Source organism: Xyrauchen texanus, chromosome 45 (assembly GCF_025860055.1).
Source record: "Xyrauchen texanus isolate HMW12.3.18 chromosome 45, RBS_HiC_50CHRs, whole genome shotgun sequence".
NCBI classification, from domain to species: domain Eukaryota; kingdom Metazoa; phylum Chordata; class Actinopteri; order Cypriniformes; family Catostomidae; genus Xyrauchen; species Xyrauchen texanus.
The window spans coordinates 13,587,626-13,610,716 of NC_068320.1; the positions used below are offsets into that span (position 1 = coordinate 13,587,626).

General features: G+C 44.0%; 1 protein-coding gene across 1 annotated transcript; it reads right to left on the bottom strand.

The window, feature by feature from the left end:
- Nucleotides 1-23,014, bottom strand: LOC127637444 (nucleoporin Nup37-like). Its single transcript, XM_052118513.1, has 10 exons — nt 22,917-23,014; nt 22,272-22,473; nt 17,012-17,136; nt 10,598-10,670; nt 9,333-9,427; nt 2,160-2,250; nt 1,792-1,973; nt 469-519; nt 284-377; nt 1-196 (listed from the first exon to the last, which is right to left on the bottom strand). The coding sequence occupies exons 2-10, from the start codon at nt 22,425-22,427 to the stop codon at nt 83-85; spliced, it is 981 nt and encodes a 326-aa protein (XP_051974473.1). The 5' UTR covers nt 22,428-22,473; nt 22,917-23,014; the 3' UTR covers nt 1-82.
- Between the last annotated feature and the right edge of the window lie 77 nt (nt 23,015-23,091).

Below are 23,091 nucleotides of genomic sequence, written 5' to 3' on the forward strand. Positions count from 1 at the left end.
AAAAATATGACTTTATTGAAAAAGAAAAAGGAAAATAGAAATATTCTCCAAATGACAACAATCTGAAACACTGGAACCCAGCTTACATCTCTGTCATCCAGAAGAACAGCTTTTGGTCCCCACCAATCACACAAAGTGGTAGGGTCCTGTGCCAGCTTATCCCTGCTCCCACAGAAGCTGAACCAATCATAACAGGCTGCAATGACAATTGAATACCATGAGACTTGAGGTAGCAGCAAATAACAAAATTCTAAACCATTTCAAAAAAGTAAGTTTCACAAACCTGTGGATGGCCCAGATGATGCACCAATAATTGACTGCTGATTTTCCCTGGATAGCCTGTGGTAGCAAAAAGATTCTCATTTGCCCTTGACCATCTGTAGAAGAGAGGCCAACACATTTGTTATCATGAATGCAGTCCGAACAAATGTAAAATAATCTGATCTTAAGTAAAATGAGTGAATTTACCTGAAATGTCTTGCCCTGTCCACATGAGCTGGTCTCTTCTCAAGCGGATAACTACAGGCAAAACACAAGGATAATTTACATCATTTAGTTTAATTCACTTCTACGTTACATTATGGTCAACAAAGTTGCTAATTTTAATGCTGTGATGGTGATTATTTTGAAGTTGATGAGAGACTTTATCAGTTAAAAGATTATTTTAGCTAATTCAGAATTACTTTCTTATCATAAAAAATACTGATATATTGATTGGTACGTTATTTTATTGATATATCTTTGAGGCATCGATATATTAAAATTAGCCGTCATTTGCGTGCTTTCCAATTCACTCAGTTGGACTCTGTTTAACAATCTGGCACAATAGCATTGGGACACCACAAGATGTGATATACTGAAGCTGGTCGAGGTATCTCACACTCACACACACACACACACACACTCACACACACTCACACACGATGAGCTGATGAGGTACAGCAGTTATGAAGGATTTGTACTTCATGAACGAACAAAAGAATGATGTTGAAAGTTTGCAGGTTAGTATATGAACCTGGTGTCACTGCCTAAACTGAATGTTTGAAATAGCCATGTTTATTATGCAATTTCTCTGTAGATAACATTGAATAGGTTTAATTCAAGCTGCCAAACCACAAAACGACATACTTGTAAATGAAAGTACATTGTGTAAGCTATATGAAAGATACATATACACAATATATCATCCAGCGATGACTAGACTAAATAATCTTTTTCCTTTAATAATGATTTGGGTCGAATTTAATGGAAAACTTTGCAAGTTGGCTCTGTGGCACTTCAGAATTTTGACACTGAGCGTAAGCGGTGTGTGCGTACCTTAGTAGAAAATAATTGTTTTGAAATTTAGAATGTGCCATGTCTTCCACCAGATGTGTCCGGTGTGCAACCCCTTTTAATTTATCCTGCTGCTTACACTATACCAAAGCTGTGTTGAGAAATATGTTTGAAAAGACAAAGACAATGAGTTCAATGAGCAGCCCTATTCATATCTGAAGAAATCCCAATATATAATGATAATCATCAGAAAAATCTTCAGTGATGGGTGAAAAAGGCTTTAAATGCAGGTATCTAAACATGCACCTCCAAAGCTAAGCTGATGGTATCTGAACATTATAGCCATATTGTTGAGTAAGTCTCTGAAAAATGACCTACATTTAGTGGAACGGAGGATTTAGTAGACAATAAGCTTGGGTCTTCTTGACCATACAAAGCAATTCTGCTTCAAAAGCATGCATAAGCATTCTGTGGCATGGACGAGTTTGTTGACTGGAGTGATGAAGTTGTGTTTACCTGGAGCGGGTAATGTCCCAGATCACCCAATCATTGGATGCAACTGCCCCAACCTTAATAGTGTTTGTAAGACACCAGTCAGCTGACATGAGTGGCACCTGGCCACTGTCCAGAGACAGAATGGCGTGTTGTGAAACAAGGTCATAGAACCGTATAGTGCCTTTCTTCTCTGCCACCATCAACTGTATTAAAAAGAGATATCTATGGATTATCAATGTGTCAAGAACCTTTGGATTTAAAATGTGTGTACAAAACTTAAAAACTAAACATCTTGTGCAAAAACTCAGTAAATTTCAGTAAACTGCTAATGTGGTGTTAAGGAAATGAAAAGGCCCATTTGTTGGTTCTGTCAGTCTTTTTTTACTAACCTTAAATATCTCCTCAGGGTGCCAACAGACGCTTACGCCAGGGGAACACAATCTAAACGAAGTGGTTTCATTACCATCAAGGTCCCACACCCTGCAGAAAGGAAAGTAACCATATAAAAATGCTGTAAAGCGTGTTCACCGTAACATCTGTGCTGCATGATGGGTAGACTGTCTGTTATATTATCATGATTGTGCCTTTAGTAAAGAATTACGTACAGTACTGTGCATAAGTTTTAGGCACAAAATATCGCATAGTGAGGATTTCAAAAATAATGACAAATAGTTTTCTTTTATCACTTAATTTTACACAAATTCCAGTAAACATAAAAAAGCTATTTTCAATATTCGGCGTGATCACCTTTACCTTTAAATCAGCCCCAATTCTCTTAGGTACACCTGGACAGTTTTTCTTGGTTGTTGGTAGATAGGATGTTCCAAGTTTATTGGAGAATTTGCCACAGTTCTTCTATCTATTTAGGTTGTCCCAATTGCTTCTGTTTCTTTATGTAATCTCAGACTGACATGATGTTCAGTGGGGGCTTTGTGGGGGGGCGTGACATCTGTTGCAGGGCTCCCTGTTCTTCTATTCTAATCTTTTCTATTTGAAAAGTAATGTTTGGGAGTCTAGCATTTATTTTTCCTATTGACATACTAAAGCTGAAGATATAAATAGCCATCTTAAGACAAATGCTTTTGTGAAACATTTTATGTGCCTAAAATTTTTGCACATTACTGTATATTTCACATGACAAACAGTGATAAAGCAGTCTCAAATAATTTACTATGGGGTAAGAGGCTTTTTTTTGTAATGGAGACTTGTCTTAACTTTCCCATATATTAGTATTCCATCTTAAGAAATTTGCAACTTAATCTAAATTATATGTGGTGCAAGAGAAGTTGGAGGTCACGGTGACAGAGGAAATAAGCCAGCAACAGCAAATGGACTTCTGTAATGACACCATCCCTGTCTCAATGATTTCTTACCCTGTTAAACACACACAAACTCACATAAAGCAAGTCTGAATGTAAAAATGTAAATGAGTTGGAGACTTAAGAACCGTCAGAAACCAGACACTAATCAGAAGCAGCTTACTTTTAATAAGCGCTCAATTAGGCACACATCAGGAAGCCAGATGCTAAAAATAGCTTTCTGACAGTGAACCCCCCCCCCCCCAACACAACACAATACAAGTATGACTTTAAGACTAACTTGCATTATAACTATAGGATGAGCAAAAATGTAGTTTACATGCTACTTCAATAGAAAAGGGTTTCGGTAAGTTTGTAACCTCTAGATCAAATCTTGAACTTTAAAACACAGATGTGTTGTTTAAGCGACAGAGCACAGCCTGCTTGTCAGAAACCTGGACTTACTTTTACATTTTATTCATTTGGCTGATGCTTTTATAAAAAGCAACTGTGAATAAGGTATACATTTTTATCTATGTTTCTCAGGAATTGAATCCATGACCTTGGTGCTGCTAGCACTGTGCTCTGCTAGTTAAACTACAGGAACTCTTGACATCTACAGCTGACCTGCTGTTCCACGGAGAGGCAAGATTGCCAATACCTCCCAGATTGTTCTTCCCAGGAACAAGCAGCTTTCATTCCAAATCTGGCCTCTCGCAAGTCTGTGAAGACACGCTAGGGCAAGTATAGATACAGTGAGAGGCCTGCAAGTAGATGCAATAAATCATTTGGATGGAGAAGACTGGAGATCAGATTTTGGATTGTTTCGTTGGAGATCAGATCTTAGGTTTACCACATCACAGAGAACTGAGTGAAGAGAACCACAAGTTCACTGAACAAGATGAAACCATTGAAGGGTTTTCTGGGAAATTGTGGGGGAAGAGAAGGAAAATGGAAAAAAAATAAGTACCCCATTAATAGGAACAAAGCACGACCACTGGATGATGAGGTCATCAAGACGTCTTCATCTAATAAAGCCCAAAAAGCACTCCAATGCCTGTCTAAATGTCAGCCATGCAGTTGGGTAGATTGATATCGACAATGGGGGCGGCACTTGGAAGATATGCCCCATGCTCAACAACTCCCAGACTAGTGGCTTCGTAAGCACCGAATCTCTGCCCAACACATTTGCCAGGAACTCCTGAACTGTCTTCCCTCGTCTGAAGCATCTCTGCTCTGATCAGGCTCCTTTGCTTAGCATGTGTGAGGTTTCCAGACCAGACCACACCACACAAACATGGTTATAACCCTTTTACTCAGAACCCCCTGCCAAGCAAGAGTTCAATAGCACGCAAAACCAAAACCGTCAGCCCTGACAACCACTAGGGTGTTCAAGAGGGCAAAAAGTCAGTTCTCTAAAACACTGATGGTGCCAAACGAGGATAAGGACACTAAGCACACAAACACGATGGAAAGCATCACAGGTGAAGTGGTACTGCTCTTTTGTGTAAGGCTTTTCAATGACTGACGCAGCACTGTGGAATAACACGATGCAGCCATGTACAATAAGAGTTGAAAGAGAGGGAAGTGTTTGAAGTCATGGCAGATCTAAGCGGGAAAACAAGGGACGGGTTTGTCTGGCCTGTCTGTGTTTTCCCACACTGCACAACCGGGAAGCTGAGAGTGTGATGTGATTTTGTAGACGGGACATGGGTAAGAAATGCTGAAATTGTGTTAAGAACTGTGGAAACAAACATTTATGGTGGTGACTCTGGTCAGGAGCTAATTCCTTGTTGTCAGAGATGGTGTGAATAACAGTTCTGACCTGACCCATTTAAAACAACAGTGTTAGTGGTTTTGTTTGCATTCAAGTGCTTTCAGCAGCCAAAACTAGATTTTTTGTGGTTTGGTATACTTTATCAATCATGAAGAGAATGAAAAGTTTAAAACCTTACACTTCTGTAAAAATAAACAGAAACAGATGTGAGGCAGGGGAAACTACACTCATACGTTAACAATCTGAAACACAGCCATCATCACCAGACTTATTTTATGGGAAGTATACTGATGCACCTTTAAAGGGGTCATATCATGAATATGCACATTTTCCTTGATCTTTTGAGATAACAGTTCATTGTACAATGAACACTGAAAACAACTTTCAGAACTCAAACCTTTTTACCCCAGTCAAAAAGAACATGCACTGAAACTTAAGCCTAGCGCACATTACATGACTAAAGCTTGTCGGCTTTGATGCATTGAGTTGGCGGCTGGTCTGTGACTAGAAGTCTCGGAGTGCTATACATGCACATCGTTGACAGTCATGTAGTGTGCAACTCACTCTGACTAGTCGTAGATGCTAGAATGAATTTAAAATCTGTTTGAAATCTTGCTGATGAGTAGTCTGGTATGCGCACTGTCCCACAAGTAAGAGATGGGCAATGAGATACAGCCAATGAAATAATCAAGAGCCAAATTTTTTTTATTTTTTTTAAATAAAGACATCAAACTGCTAATCAAATCTCCATTCACACTGTCTAATCAATATTTATTAATCACTGTTTTTATATTTTTTTCCCGCGTTCTGTACAAATCAGTGCAAAAAACAGACAGGACCCCTTCTTTCATGTTGTTGCTTGACATGTGATAACAAAAGAATTATCTCGTTGCTATGTGCGCAACTTTGTGAATTAATGACAAGATCGTAGCTTCAGTTGGGGACGAATGGTCTAGTAGCTGACACACCCAGTCTATGATCATTTGTATAGTGTGCACACCAAATGAAAACAAATGATGAAGTCGATGAGTGTAAGCAGGGCGCCGACCTTGTAGTCTTGTAGTGTGTGCTTGGCTTAAGCTGCAAAAGCAGCAACTTTCTGATGTCAGACAGATTTGAGCAGATGACCACTCACATTTACATGTCAAAGACACCAATTCTGTAATCAGAAAGTTTGCTTGGTGAGGTAATGAGATAGCTGGACAGATAATATAATTCCTAAACACTATAGGAACTATTGATAAAAATAAAATATAAGAAAGCAAACATGTCTCTCTGCATATTCTTATCTTACCATTATAAATGAGTGGCTGAAGTTTATTTATTTAACAAGGTCTCTGATGATCTGCACTCCCTATACTAATCTGTAGATGGCACTGAGGCATGCAGATCTACTATAGCAAAAACCTGCTCGAATTTTAAAAAGAATCTGGATGTACTTTTCCCCTGATGCACACAGAATTGCGTAACACCAAAAGATATCTGATGCCATTTGAATTCAAGAAGATCGTAAGTTAGAGGTGATTCATTAAACTTTCAGGCAGGCAAGATGAGCCTTAAACATCTATGTGCAAGAACATCTCTGCTGAAAAGACCATCTTAGACCAGCATGAATATCCAGGCTGGTCCAAGCTGGTATATCATCATAGTCCCAGGGTTTGGAGTGGTTAACCAGCATGGTCTTTTTGGTGAAGCAGATTGGCCTGATAGGGACACCAGCAATGCTGTTCTTTTCAACAGGGAAAGATGTCACCCATGCAGGTATACTTCAATGGAAAGCCACAAAAGTACTGTTTTTGTGGCCTGATTGGAAAAGGTTCACTCTTTCAGGTCAACCTGATCTTTCTATGGTTCCACCTCACTGTTACTCCTGCGTCCCATATTTTCTCAACGTGACAGAATTTAAATCTTTCTGCAGATGGAGTTCTCTACTGTTTTCTCTGGCTCTACAGGAGAGAGAGACTGAGGCTTATGGCGGATGTTTCCTGCTTCGTTCCTTTCAGTGGCCCCTCTACTCTCCCACCAAACACACTATCTAAAAAACCACTAACTAAAACTACACTAGATACATTCTGATGGTCATGTGCAAAATATGAGTTCGGAGGACATTCTGGGTAACACTTGGCTATTTTCCTTATAGGCATGACCACAGCGAGACACAAAATCTTGAATCATGATATTAAATCGCACATTTGAGCTGGCAGTTGAGGATTAGTAATATATGTTAACTGCAGTGGTTTGCACCTTACTGTGCTGTTGGGTGGGCCATGATTTATTCATAAGAGATGGTTATTATTAAATAAAAATAATAGGCAGCTTCTAACTGGGCCAGTCTAAAGGATATCAGGGATAACAAAAGAGGTTTCAGCACATCCAGGTTCCAGCAGGGAAGCGGCGGAGTTGAAGCCCATTATTGCAGAAGCTGCAAACTGAAACGGTCTCACCCTCAACTATGATAAAGATCAGCGATTCCTTCTTTCATCAAAGCCTGACGCTCCACCAATGTCAATAAAACAGCTGTGAGAAGAGCAGAGGACCCAGAGCGCTCATATTCTCAAAGGTGCACCACCCAGATAATGAGTGTATGAAAACATTATTGCAACACATTGGGTTGGTGCTGACACTGGCGATGTGTGTACTAAGACATCCACTGGATTCATAATGATATTTAAACACACCAGGAGGAAGGAGGTCTTTTATATCTGGCAAAATCTTTCTGTTAGCATTCTCAATGGCAGTTGCTTACTCAGTGACTTCAGTCCTAGAAGTACACAATCTGCGTTCTCCAGTCTGCAAGCATCACTTATGGGCACTCATTAGCGGCCTTTCCACTATCAGGCCAGTGTGAGCCAGGGCTATTAACTGGTCAGCCGGGTGCCAATAGCCTCAGAACTTGAGCCACAAGACCAAAATCAATCTGCATTCCCACCGTCAGGCCAATAGCCTTGCAGCATTGCCCTAAAACCCATCCATAATATATCGACCTGTGCCAACGTCACACATTCTGCAAATTTCACAAGAAAGAGGGAAGCTCAAGCTGGGGTATCAGACTCTGGAGACTAGCTAGCCTTTGAAATGAACATAGTGGAGAATGAAGTTGTAGTATTTTTTTGCTTTTTTTGTTCTTTGCTTGGTGGAAAGCGAGACCTGAATAAGCTACACTCCACCTTTGAGATTTACCCCTCCTCATACCTCAGTTTGCCTTCTTTGGTACAAGGGCAATCGGCGGGCCAGGATGCTTGGGTGTTGGCCCAGAGGATCCCCCGAGGAGGTACGATGAAGCCCCAGAAGTGACAGTGGAAACGCAACTGGCCCTGACATACACTAGCATGCCCTCATTGGGCCTGTCAGCGGAAACACAACTATTAAGCGCTTTTCCACAATCAGGCCAAACAGTTCTGGGTACGGTGAATAACGGTCACAGTGGCATTTCCACATGAGCATGGACAGTTATAGTATGATAGCAAACCGTTCTCAACCTGGATTCCTGAGTGTGGTTAACTAACCATACTCTGGTGGAACTGATTTGTCACTTGCACATTTAGTCCATTCTAATCCTAATTTTGCAGTGCCAGAGTGGAAAAACAAACCATAAACTGACAACGAGCCCAGATCTATATAGAACTGCACAATTCCGTAAAGAGAACCATTCAGGCTGATGGTGGAAAAACGGCTATTGAGTCGTAAATGTCATGTGACTAATTACACTGGAGTCGCAGGAAAATGTCATCCCGACTGATGGCACCACAGGAACTTGCACACCCCCCCAAGCCCTTCACTCACTTGAGCTAGTGAGGTCAAAGGCAGACTACAAAAAAGACTACAAAAGGATGCAAAATCTTTAAGCAAACAAATCCCCTGATCATGTTAAGGAAACATCTTTGCCGCATCCAAACTTTAAGATGTATCTTAAGAAACTTTGATCATAAAGTCTGCGTAAAAGATCCAGCTGCTAAACTTTGGATTTCTTTGATGGAAACTATCTCCTTGGTTCCCATCCACCTTGAAGCCATTAGGGTTTGCGAGCTGGGAAGAGAAAGGCCAAGCCATTGAGTTGTGGCAGGCCACAGCAGTGCAACATCCAGGTGTGTCAGTTACATGGTTCTGACGCAAAAGGGAAGACCCGAGACTCCAGGAGCGCTCTCTTACATTACCTCTGACTGCTGGGAAACCACACTTACCTCAGCCGCTGATTGGTGGGGCCACATTTGAGGAGCTCGTTAACTGTGGCCGCGGAGAGGAAAAGCCACGGCTGCTGATTGTATTTCCATATTTAACCAATTACTAAGAAAAACTCTGCAAGCAAGTAGCGGTTGACGCTTACGCAGAGCCACGGCGGGCCGTGTTGTGCTTAGTTTCGAATTTCAGTGTGGAAATTTGGCCAAGCCTTTCTGCATCATTAACAAAGAACAGAACACACTCTCACTCACATATATAAATTCTCTCTCTTTCTCACACTCATACACATTGCCTAAAGTGCAACTAACCTGCAAGTGTGGTCATCACTGACAGAAGCTATTTGCTTTCCTTCTGCAGGCTCAAACACAACATGATTAATGTAGCTGGTGTGGCCTTCCATCACCTAGGTAACATAAGAAATCATGGAAATCAAATACAATTTCCATACAGTAAATTATTCAGCCAACGACAAAGGGTGTGTCTCAATACACTCCCTAGTTCAATAGTAAGAGCACTGCCCAAGGAGTCAGCCATTCCAAGGATTGTCCCAAAGTCGAAATCATTCCAGTGCAAGTTTGCGCTCCAAAGAAATTCCCAGAATGCCCCGTAATAACCAATGAGCATCAGCTGCAAACTATATTCGCTCACCAGAAATTCCATCATGTCTTCTTAAAGCTGAAATATGCAATTTCTACAACCCTCGCACCACCGAATGTTATTGCAAAACTTAACAATGTTTTCACAATAGCTATTTAAAATTTACATACTTCAGTTTTAAGTCTCAGACGTCAGAGGACGAGCGCAAGACAAAGCACATTTTTTTGTCTTTAAAAGACAAATTTATCTTTCATCCCAAATGTGCATGTAAAGTGAAACAACTCTACAAACTTGTAGGTATTATGCTTCCCTCTTACTAGTGCCCAAATTCATGTTCATGATATATTGATTCACCTCATTGGGAACTAGGGAGTGAAATGAGACACAGCCAGAGACTATGGCCATGTTCGGAACAGCATATTACTCTAATATTTCTGCAGTATGTAGTAGTTATTCAGTGCACAGTATGCATTTTTTTTCTGTATACATACTGCATAGTTTACCCAGGATAACCTAGAACAATTGTTAAAATGTTCAGTATACAACAGAGCACATGGCGTGGAATACTGCATCATATAATGCAATGCGCTTGTCTTGAAGTAACATAAAACCTAATATTAACATCTACTTTAGACTTTATTTAATTTCATTTGAAATCATAGTTTAGCTTAAACAAATTTAAAAAGGACTAAATATGCTTAATAACCATTTTTATTGATTGCTATAACTCACTGATTTAAAAATGCAATGTGAGATCATGTGACAACAATACTGATGTTTGGAAGGTAAAGCATAAAACTCCATTTTAAATACTGTTTCACACACATATATAGTGTTTAGACACAATATAGTGTATGCTGCAAATAATTCAACGAGTAGTAAAACAGTATTTCATTCTAAACACAGCATTTACCTGTAGATAATTTCTATGCGGATGGATGGCCAGACAGACAGAGAGAGACAGAGAGAGAGATACCTTTACATCACATCTGTTCTGGAGGTCTGATGTCCACAGCCTGAGTTTTCTGTCAGCTGCTGCGGTGCAAAACCTGGAACAGGACAGAAGCAAAAATACAGAACAGAATAAAACTTATTCTCATGAGAACACCATTTTTTTGTATGTGGGTGTCTAATGAACCGCAGTCAGAAGATGAAACACTGGAAAGATGTATAATGTTAAAGACAAACAACTCAAGTCAGAATATCATCACGCCATTTGCACATTTGTCTGTTCAAAATCCAACCAAACCTAATAAAAGAGCGCTGCCACTAATCAGCAGCAGCAATTATTCACACAATTACACTAACTCACCTCTGACAAGAAAAACACTTTCAGTTAGACAGTCACACGCATGTTTTAATGATGTTACCATACCACACACACAGGCATTTTTTTTTATTCTATAACAATAAGAATCACACAAATTCTTGCCATGAAAGGTCAAAGAGTCCAATTACCATCACATACTTATATCAGCATGTTAATTTGTGTGACATGGGAACATGGGAACGGGCCAGCCTGCTGGGCCTCTTTTCTCTCTATGTTTCTCGCATAGAGCAAAAATGGCCGGGGCCCTTACACGCATATAGGGAAGGGGGTCTTACCCAGACCCTGCGGAGACCACACCTGCCCTTTTTCTTGGGGAGGAAAAGTGGTAGACATATCACACGGCCGTCTTAGGGCTCGTGTGGAAAGTATGGTGCGGTGGTAGATCCAGCCTCGAAAGGGGGGAGTTGCTACAGCACGGCGACCGAGGCAGCTGTAACTGCCTAAGGGAGACACGGGGGTCCGCTCGTAAGGGGACAGAACCCTGGAATTACACACAGGGGGAGTCCGAGCAGGAGGCCTTACCTGTGGAGCACCTATACCAGTACAGGGTAGCCATCAGGGTACCCGCAGTGGCTTGGGTCGGCGAGTTCCTCCGCTGAAACGCGGACCCGGAGGGCTGGGGAGGAATCGACCAGGGGCCCGACTCGAGTGGGGCGCCCTGGGAAGAAGGCGCACTACTTTACCTTGACGTCAGGAAAAGGGCGCTGAGCGCAAGCGATCCACCCGGCCGGTCGGTCTACGTGTTACCGAAGTTCTACGGGCTCGGACCTGAGAAAACACTAGACGCAACCGACTCAACGCGGAGGTTGTAAAACCTCGCGAAGGTGTTGGGTGTTGCCCAACCCGCGGCTCTACAGATGTCTGCTAGGGAGGTGCCCTTGGCCAGTGCCCACGAGGACGCAACACCCCTTGTTGAGTGAGCTCGGACCCGCAAGGGTAGGGGCACGGCCTGGGTGTGATAAGCCAGTGTGATGGCGTCGACAACCCAGTGGGCGAGCCTCTGTTTGGAGACGGCATTCCCTTTCTGCCGTCCCCCAAAGCAGACAAAGATCTGCTCAGAGCGTCTGGTGCTCTGTGTGCGGTCCAGGTAAATGCGCAGGGCGCGCACTGGACACAGCAACGAAAGGGCTGGGTCTGCCTCCTCCCGGGGCAGCGCTTGCAGGTTCACTACCTGATCTCGGAATGGTATGGTAGGAACCTTGGGCACATAGCCCGGTCGCGGTCTTAGGATCACAGACGTATCTGCCGGACCGAACTCCGGGCAAGAGTCGCTGACAGAGAAGGCTTGCAGGTCCCCGACCCTCTTAATGGAGGCAAGCGCGATCAGCAGGGCCGTCTTAAGAGAGAGGGTCCTGAGTCCAACTGATTCGAGCAGCTCGAAGGGAGGTCTCTGGAGTCCTGCCAAGACTACCGAGAGATCCCAGGAGGGAACTAGGCCTGGCCGGGAGGGATTCAACCTCCGGGCGCCTCTCAGGAACCTGAGGATCAGGTCGTGCTTACCCAAAGACTTGCCGTCTACAGGATCGTGGTGGGCGGCGATAGCGGCAAAATACACCTTGAGGGTGGACGGGGACAGCCTCCTGTCCAGCCTCTCCTGTAGGAACAGAAGCACTGACCTAATCGCAAGCATCTCTGCGGGTCTTCGGCTCGGAAGCACACCAATCTGCGAACAAGCGCCACTTTAGGGCGTAAAGGTGCCTGGTAGAGGGGCTCTGGCTTGGTTGATGGTATTCACAACGGTCGCCGGTAAGCCGGCTAGCTCTTCCGCGTCCCGCCCAGGGACCAGACGTGGAGGTTCCAGAGGTCTGGGCGCGGGTGCCAGAGCGTGCCCCGTCCCTGAGAGAGGAGGTCCTTTCTCAGGGGAATTCGCCAGGGAGGAGCTGTCGCGAGGAGCCTGAGTTCCGAGAACCAAGTCTGAGTGGGCCAGTAGGGGGCCACCAACGTGACTTGCTCCTCGTCCTCCCTGACCTTGCACAGCACCGGTGCAAGAAGGCTCACTGGGGAAATGCGTACTTGCGCAGCCCCGAGGGCCAGCTGTGTGCCAGCTGCTCTGTCCCGAGGGGAGCCTCTGTTAGGGCGTACCAGAGCGGGCAGTGGGAGGTTTCCTGGGCGGCGAACAGGTCTACCTGGGCCTTGCCAAACCGTTCCCAAATCAGCTGGACCGACTGGGGGTGAAGCCTCCACTCCACGCCGGGCAGGCGTTGTCATGATAGCGCGTCCGCTACGAAGTTGAGCTTGCCGGGGATGTGAGTGGCATGCAGCGACTTGAGTCCATAGGAGGAGACGGCGGGCGAGTTGTGACATGTGGCGGGAGCGTACGCCACCTTGGCGATTTATGTACGCCACCACCGTGGTGCTGTCCTGATCCTTACCCGATGCGTGCCGCGGTGCCATGCTTGTCTCGGGACTCGAGTGTGGAGCCAGTGCTGGAGTAGTCTCATATGCATCAACCCCAGCGGCGCGACCGCCGCGGATGACGCCATATGCCCCAGGAGCCTCTAGAAAAATTTTAGAGGGACCACTGTGCCTGGCTTGAAGGAAGCGAGGCAGTCCATCACCGACTGAGCACGCTCGCTCGTGAGGCGTGCTGTCATTGAGACTGAGTCTAACTCCAACCCGAGAAAAGAGATGCTCTGAACCGGAGTGAGCTTGCTCTTTTCCCAGTTGACCTGAATCCCCAAGCGGCTGAGGTGCCGGAGCACCTGGTCTCTGTGTGTGCATAGTAACTCTCGAGAGTGTGCTAAGATGAGCCAGTCGTCGAGGTAGTTGAGAATGCGGATGCCGGCTACTCGTAGCGGGGCAAGGGCCGCCTCTGCGACTTTCGTGAAGACGCGAGGGGACAGAGACAGGCCGAAGGGGAGGACTTTGTACTGAAACGCCTGGCCGTCGAACGCGAACCGTAAGAAGGGTCGGTGTCGTGGCAGAATTGAGACATGGAAGTACGCGTCCTTCAGGTCCACCGCTGCGAACCAATCTAGATGCTGAACGCCAGCCAGAATATTTCTCTGCGTAAGCATTTTGAACGGGAGTTTTAACAAGGCCCGATTGAAAACTCGCAAGTCCAGGATTGGTCGTAAGCCGCCGCCTTTCTTGGGTACAATGAAGTAAGGGCTGTAGAAACCCTTCCTCATTTCGGTTGGAGGGACGGGCTCTACCAGGCCCTTGGCTAAGAGGGTCGCGATTTCCGTGCGCAGGGAACTGGCATGCTCGCCGTGTACTGCGGAAAAGCGGACACCCCTGAAGGGGGGCGGGAGCCGGGCAAACTGAATTGCGTAACCAAGTCGAATGGTCCGGTGCAGCAGCGTGATGCGTTGGGAAGCGAAAGCCACGCTTCCCAGCTCTGCGCTAGGGGCACCAAAGGGACGAGTATTTTGGACGTACCCGGCGGGGCCTCGCAGCGGGGCGGAACAGGTAATGCAGCGTCGGGCGGCTTCGTTGCGGCCTGAGGCTGAGGTGCTGAGAATAGACTCAAAGCACTTACCTTGCTCCGCGCGCCCGGCAAATAGGAAAATGTTCTGATGTTGGCGTCCTCTGGTCTCATCTGAACCGGCTGGCCGGGGGACAGTCGTGGGCAGGCGGAAGGCGGGATCGCCGCGTCCGGTGTCCCGGGACTGTTGTGATCTGAACGCACATTGCCGTGAAAACGGCATTTGCGGGCCAGGTGACCCAGAGGCAAAGGAAATAGCTCTTTTATTGAGAATGTGGGTACCACAGCCCCCGTCAGGGGGTGTGGCAAATGAAAAAACAAAGGATTCTCCTCCCGGCCCTCTACCGGGGGACGGAGCGGTCTTACCACCTCCGGAGCTAACATCTTCGGCTCTGGGTCGGCAGTCTCAGGAACGCTTGGGAGCCTTCCGGGTCCTGGAGGGGGTTCGTGAGACAGGGGGCGTGCGCCGCCTGCGGAGTGCTCGACACCCGGGTTGAGGCGGAGCAGGAGCTGGTTTCCTCGCAGGGGGACGCCCTCGGCGGGCAGACGGGGCAGGGCCCGTAGCGGCAGGTCTGCGGCGGGGCATGATGTGCGAAATGGCCTCAGTCTGCTTCTTCACCGTGAAGAACTGTTGGGCGAAGTCCTCGACGGTGTCACCGAAATGGCCAATCTGGGAGACAGGTGCGTCCAAGAAGCGGTTTTTGTCAGCCTCACGCATCTCGACCAGGTTGAGCCAAAGATGGCGTTCCTGGACCACTAGGGTGGCCATCGTCTGTCCGAGTGCCTGCGCTGTGGCCTTCGTCGCTCTCAGGGCGAGGTCGGTCGCTGAGCGCATTTCCTGCAGCACATCAGGATCAGGTCCACCCCCGTGCATGTTTCTGAGAGCTTTGGCCTGGTGGACTTGCAGGAGGGCCATCGCATGCAGGGCGGAGGCAGCGCGTCGAGCCGTAGTGTAGGCCTTCGCGTTAAGTGAGGATGTTGTCCTACACGGCTTGGATGGGAGTATGGGGCGACCCCGCCAGGAGGTAGGGCTACCGGGGCATAGATGGTGCGCAACTGCCCTATCAACCTGGGGAATCGCGTCGTACCCGTGGCGCTCTCCGCTGTCGAGGGTGGAGAGAGTGGAGCGGGTGGCACCTAGACGAGCGGAGAGCGGGGCTCTCCACGTAGACGTCAGCTCATCATGCACCTCCGGGAAGAAAGGGACCGGGGGATGCGAGGCCGCGAATGGCGCGCTGCCCCCAGGAACCAATCATCCAACCGAGAAGGCTGTGGGGAGGATGGAGGGTTCCAGTCCAACCCCACGCTCAAGGCGGCCCGGGCAAGCATGTCGGACATCTGAGCGTCGGCCTCAGCCTGGGCCTGCTGGCCCGAGCGGCAGTCCAGGGGAGTCCTCGGCATCAGACACTGCACTCTCCGATGCAGCGGCGAGCTCATCTGCTTCGGACTCGGGAGGATAGACAGCCGGGCCGTGAGGCGAGCCGCTATCGCCGCGAGCATGGACGGAGACCAGCGAGCGTGTCGGGGAACGGGAGGTTCGAGGGGGGTTGCCCGGCGAAACTGCACCCGCTGCCACCCCCAAATCGCCCCCAGCGCCAACCGCACCGTCCTCAATCCCGTGGGAAGAAGGAGCAATGCGGGGTGCAGCTGGGGTGGCTTGCTTTCTGTTGAAAGCAAGCCGCGACCGCAACGTGGTCATGGTCATGTTCTCGCAGTGAGAACATGAACCATCCACAAACGCCGCCTCGGTGTGATAGCGGCCCAAACACACGAGACAGCGCCTGTGGCCGTCTGACGCAGAGAGCACTCTACCGCATCCAGGAACGACACAGGGGCGGAAAGGCATCTTGAAAAAGACGCGTCCTTAAAAGGACGTTCAACGCCGCTGTGTTTGCTCTTTTAGAGAAAATTACTCTTTTAGTAAAAACTCTTTTAATACACAGTGTGTGTGTGTATGCGTGTCTGCGCTGTCGAGCGCTCAGGGGCAACAATGCACGCCGTGCACTGAGAAGGAGAAAGCCGCCGTCGTGCGCCGTCAAGATCCAACAGCATGCAGATCGTCAGAGGAAAACAGGAACGTTTAAGTGGCGTGTAACTCGCAGCAAACTGCAGACAGACCATCGGCTCCGAAGAAATTTTCTGAATGAACTCCCGTATTTGCCCCGCTTAAATACCCGTATGTCCGGGGGCGGGGTATGCAAATACTGACTGCCAACTCCCATTGGCCCTTTTCAATAAGATCAGAGGTGAATATCGGCGCTCAAGAGAGACCCCTAGTGTCGCTTCACCGACACAACGTGGAGAGAGCGACAGAAGGGGAACCAAAGTCTTACATTCATCTATTACAAGAGGAAATTCAATATTGCTAAACAGAGAAAGCAATTTTAGCTAATATTTAAAAGAATATCAGGATTTGTGTGGTAGAACACACAAATACTCATACTGTTTGTGCCTTCAATTAACAGAAGGAACCCAGAAGCTGATGCAGACTTGTATGGTGTCTGGCATAAGATCTCTGCTCTTTCCATAGATCATAATTTCCATCATAATTCCAGATATTCCATTACACAAAATGACAGTTTTTTTTGGTTCAAACCAGGCCGAGAGAGACACACACGCACACACTGTAGTACCTGATGACCTGAGGGAGCTTGTCAAGACGGGTTTCAGGGCTCCATGCGATGGCATCCACACGTACTCCATGCATGAACACTTGCAGAGAGGTGAACTCTACATCCTCGATCTCTGAGTCTTCCTCCTGTATAAATACAAATAGGCAGGCTTCTGACATTCTCATTGAAATACATATATGTTGTCCATTTGAGGCTATTTGCCAGACAAAATCTAGCTGAGCAATTGATTACCACGTACTTCTGGGTATCTACACCGCAAACACAACAAAAATCTATTTAGTTGTTTAGTTAGAAATCAATAAGTCTGATAGATTGATCTGCTATAGCATGCTGCCACTAGTACAGTACTATCTTGGAAAAGATTTTTCCTTTACATGACATAGTTTAGCTGTACTATTTCTGTAGTATGTCCTATGGATGTCAAAAGTACTGGTACTTCGGTACCAAGACGAAAGCAAATTAAAAAATATGTCACAAAACTGCAGTACTGGTTGTACCGACTCAATTCAATACCCACACGCTGTCTGACTGACAAAGGACTGCTTCCAAATGTTCACACACAAATTTGAAATGTATTTCCTAGTGTGATTATTAAACCGCAAAAGGCTGCAATCTTAGTCTGCATGGGCAACGTGCTTTAAAGTGAATGTGTGAAGCTGACCGTGTTGTGTGTGTTGTCTGAGATGACAGAGCAGAGTACTCATTCACTGTGAAGCTCGCAGCACATGAAGACTATAGGGCTGGGTATTGATACAGACTTCCGGATTAAATTCTGATTCACAAGCTCTCGATTCAATTGCGGTTCAAATTCAATTCGATATTGATTGATATCTGTGTATTTCAGTTATAAAGTCCCTTTTTCTTACATATGAATGATATTATCTGGTAATTGTACAGGGGACCTTCTAACTAGGTACATTATGAAAATATAAAATTTTCTAATTATATTTTATTACTTTTTCATAATTTTAGTCACATTTTGGCTTTTACAAAATTAACAAATCCGTGTATTCAATAAATAAATAATATCATATTTACACTCACCTAAAGGATTATTAGGAACACCATACTAATACTGTGTTTGACCCCCTTTCGCCTTCAGAACTGCCTTAATTCTACGTGGCATTGATTCAACAAGGTGCTGAAAGCATTCTTTAGAAATGTTGGCCCATATTGATAGGATAGCATCTTGCAGTTGATGGAGATTTGTGGGATGCACATCCAGGGCACGAAGCTCCCGTTCCACCACATCCCAAAGATGCTCTATTGGGTTGAGATCTGGTGACTGTGGGGGCCATTTTAGTACAGTGAACTCATTGTCATGTTCAAGAAACCAATTTGAAATGATTCGAGCTTTGTGACATGGTGCATTATCCTGCTGGAAGTAGCCATCAGAGGATGGGTACATGGTGGACATAAAGGGATGGACATGGTCAGAAACAATGCTCAGGTAGGCCGTGGCATTTAAACGATGCCCAATTGGCACTAAGGGGCCTAAAGTGTGCCAAGAAAACATCCCCCACACCATTACACCACCACCACCAGCCTGCACAGTGGTAACAAGGCATGATGGATCCATGTTCTCATTCTGTTTACGCCAAATTCTGACTCTACCATCTGAATGTCTCAACAGAAATCGAGACTCATCAGACCAGGCAACATTTTTCCAGTCTTTAACTGTCCAATTGTAGCCTCTTTTTCCTATTTGTAGTGGAGATGAGTGGTACCCGGTGGGGTCTTCTGCTGTTGTAGCCCATCCGCCTCAAGGTTGTGCGTGTTGTGGCTTCACAAATGCTTTGCTGCATACCTCGGTTGTAACGAGTGGTTATTTCAGGCAAAGTTGCTCTTCTATCAGCTTGAATCAGTCGGCCCATTCTCCTCTGACCTCTAGCTTCAACAAAGCATTTTCGTCCACAGGACTGCCGTATACTGGATGTTTTTCCCTTTTCACACCATTCTTTGTAAACCCTAGAAATGGTTGTGCGTGAAAATCCCAGTAACTGAGCAGATTGTGAAATACTCAGACCGGCCCGTCTGGCACCAACAACCATGCCACGCTCAAAATTGCTTAAATCACCTTTCTTTCCCATTCTGACATTCAGTTTGGAGTTCAGGAGATTGTCTTGACCAGGACCACACCCCTAAATGCATTGAAGCAACTGCCATGTGATTGGTTGATTAGATAATTGCATTAATGAGAAATTGAACAGGTGTTCCTAATAATCCTTTAGGTGAGTGTATATCATATTTTACAATATTTCATACATTTTTGTTTTGTTACATGTTTATTGCTTAATTGCATATTTTTTTTACTATTTACAAGTATTTACGTTGATTTGTTGAACACGTGCTAAAACCTTCATTTCTGTAGATGAGTGCATGTTAAAGAGAGAGGACCCGAATGGCTTTATCATATCTGTGGGAATTCGGATCTTGGGATTTAAGAATCAGTATCAAGATCGTTCAAATAAAGATTGCGATGCATAGAATAATCCATATTTTTTAAACCCACCCCTAGTAGACTATGTACTTATATAATTAAATCACCGCATTTGCGTTTTAATAATTACACTGGGCCATGCAACAAACTGCTTATCCGGAGGTGAGTAGCTTCCGTCAAAAGCACACGTCAAAATAAAAGCTTGATTCAAAATAAAAGCTAGACATACAAATTTTAAGAAACTGCGACAGAAATATATTACAACAATATAGTAAAATGTAGTAATTGTAAATAATAATAATAATAATAATGCAATACATCACAAGCTGTTGTACTGAATAAAAGTTTGGTAAAAAAAAAAAAATCAAATACAACGATATGTTGAAAAGTAAATGTTCTTTTTGCATTTGTTAAAGGGATAGTTCACCAAAAAATGAAAACTCATTAACTTACCCTCATGTCATATTGCCATCTAAGATGTGAATGACTATCTTTCTTTTTTAATTATCTCAGTTCTGTCGGTCCATACAATGCAAGTGAATGGTGATCAGGCCTTTGAAGCTCCAAAAAAGGAGATCAAGTCAGAATAAACATAATCCATACGATTCCAGTGGTATAATCAATATATTCTGAAGCGATTCAGTTGGTTTTGGATGAGAACAAAACTAAATATAACTCCTTTTTCACTGTACATCTTGCCATTGCAGTCTCTAAGCACCAAGGTTATTATGGTTTTGGGGTTTTAATTTAATTTTTATTTTTTTATTTTCAATTAATTTTAGTTTTTATATTAGTCCATCGATATATTTTAGTTTTTATTTTTATTTATATTTCTGTTAACACAGATGAGTAAATGACTTGGCAGGGGACAACGTAGTGTAATGTTGTTTAAATTAAACTAACCTATCCAGTACAGATTACATATAGGTCTACATATTGTATAGCAAGGATGACATACAACATGGTAAAAACAACCAAGGACTTACAAATGTGGCGATACTCTCACTGACTTCTTTAGTAGGTGCACCTACTTATTCATTATCTTCCCAGCCAATCATGTGGCAGAATTGCATAGCATAAAATCATGCAGATATGGGTCAGGAGCTTCAGTTAATGTTCACATCAACCATCAGAATGGGGAATTTTTTTGATCTCAGTGATTTTGACCGTGGCATGATTGGTGGTGCCAGATGGGCTGTTCTGAGTATTTCTGTAGCTGCTGATGCAGATTTTTTTCCCCATTCTGATGGTTGATGTGAAAATGAACTGATGCTCCAGACCCATATCGGCATGATTTTATGTTTTGCACTGCTAAAAACGAAAACTAAAAATATTTTATGATAATTTTTATTTTGTTTTAGTTAGTTTTGAAGCAATGCAAAATAGTTTCAGTTTAGTTTGAGTTTTTTGGAAAATTTTTGTTTTATTTTTTTTTTCTAGGTTATTTATTTTTATTTTTTTATTCGTTTCAGTTTACTATCAAAATCTTGCTAGGCACGATTATGATTTCAAGTTCGATTACACCTCCTTGTGCTTGAAGCAAGCGCAAAGTGCTAAATGTTACTATAAGAAGTGTAATCAAGCTTGAAATCATGATCGCCACGGAGACTACTGTCAAGATGTTCAGTGAAAAAGGAGTTACATTTTGGTCTGTTCTCACCCAAAACCAACAGGATCGCTTTAGAAATCATGGATTTTACAACTGGAGTCTTATGGATTACATTTATGCTGCTTTTATGTGCTTTTTTGAACTTCAAAGTTCTGGACACCATTCAATTGCTTTGTATGGACCAACAGAGCTGAAATATTCTTCTAGAAATCTTTGTTTCGGTTCAACAGAAGAAAGAAGTCAAACACATCTGGGATGCCATAATGGTGAGAAAATAATCTTTTTTGGGTGAACTATTTAGGAATTAATTTGATTAGACACCTTTTTGATGATGAAATGAAATTAAACTTTAAAACATGGAATTCTAAAAAATAAAAAGGAAAAACTGAATTTGGGAAAAAATAAAACGTATTTCAGGAGGGCCATACATAGAAACACTTCAGTGAGAAACACATTTATTTTAATGTATTATTTACATTGAAATGTAACCTTTTAAATAGGCTATAGAAGTGTTTAATAGCACATTACCCTATTAGCATATTTTTCTGTGGTATAGAAATTGGAACTGAGAACTGTGAAATTTCACTGGTATCGGTACCACCTACTGAAATTTTGGTATCGTGACAACCCTAGTATGAACACACTGTGCAGTATGCTACATTTCTGAATGTTATGGCTATATTCAGATTAGAATAGCTACTCTAACTATTTCTGCAGTATGTTGTATGTATACTGTGCACAGTATGCACATTTTCAGTAGGCATGGAATACTCAGGTGGCATACTACCTTTGTAAAAATGTGCAGTATACAGCATACGGCAATTGTGGAATACAATATCCCACAATGCAGTGTGATCGACATGACCTTCCATTTCTAGTGTGATGAATAATCAAAGTATTATCAGCCTAATATAACATCTTGACTCTGTTTTTGTACAGACTGCCTAGAGGCAAGGCATTTTTACACAAAATTATGTAAAAAAAATAATTTATGCAATACACAAATATTGAATTTCAAACACAGCCATCAAATTTGGTGAAAGTATGGATGTTTTAGTGCCACAACTCTAATGAAACACACCTGAAGCAGCTAATCAATCCAATGTTCAATTGAAAATTACAGACAGACATTGGAGCAGGACTGTAACTCTACAGCGAAGCAGCTTTCGATAAGAACACTTGTTCACCCCTGTTACAAATACTAGACTCACCTTAAAACGACAAGCGCCTACGACCACATAATGGTTTCCTCCATAAGCAAGAAGCGAGGCAGGTGAGCCACAGTTAAAAGGACTGAACTCCACTACATGAACGTAGTCCTCACAGGACACTGTGTAGGTAGCACAGCGGACAGTGTCATCTGGCATTCTTCCATCAAATGAAACCTCTAGCCTTTGGATGAGTTAATTTACACTGTAAATGATAGGTAATAGGGAGAGACAATGAAAACACAAATTAATGTATTTTGCAATATTTTAATTGAAGGGACCAGCTCAAAAAATGTAATAAATGTAAGCAGATCACTTTTTGTATCACTGTATCATGGTAAGTGTTTTAGCGGATATTATGTATACAGTAAGTGTGTACCTCTACAGTAAATGTTTTTCACTCAACAAATAACTAGCGTTAGAATTCATCTAGTTATAGAGCCAGAACTGGATATTTAAAACTAAATATTATCTTCTTTTGTTAACTCTATAGCTGCCCATACATTCATTTTGCAGTCAAAAGTTGTAGTTAATCTACAATTCTGTTACATTAGAGACAGCAGACTCGTGTGCACCGATCAAGCCGAAAGCAAAGGCTTTCCATGCGTTATACAAAAGATAACTGCATTGTACGTGTATTTGACAAACCTGGATTAAGTTTATATGCTCAGATGATCTTTTGGCAGAATGAATGAGCTCTAGCGAAACACATGCGGCGCTTGTCCTCCGCGCGCCTTCTGATCACGTGATCGCGTTTGTTTACTTCCAGGTTAGTGACGTAAACGTGAGGCTTGCGCGAAGAAATTTGTATTTTAGTTATTTA

Excerpts from the sequence above, each read along its gene's own strand:
- LOC127637444 (XM_052118513.1), bottom strand. The coding sequence starts at position 22,427 with ATGCCAGATGACACTGTCCGCTGTGCTACCTACACAGTGTCCTGTGAG. Across the intron at positions 2,251-9,332 it reads AGTGATGACCACACTTGCAG|GGTGTGGGACCTTGATGGTA; the intron begins GTTAGTTGCACT and ends TCCTTTCTGCAG. Across the intron at positions 1,974-2,159 it reads ACCCTGAGGAGATATTTAAG|TTGATGGTGGCAGAGAAGAA; the intron begins GTTAGTAAAAAA and ends TTTTTAATACAG.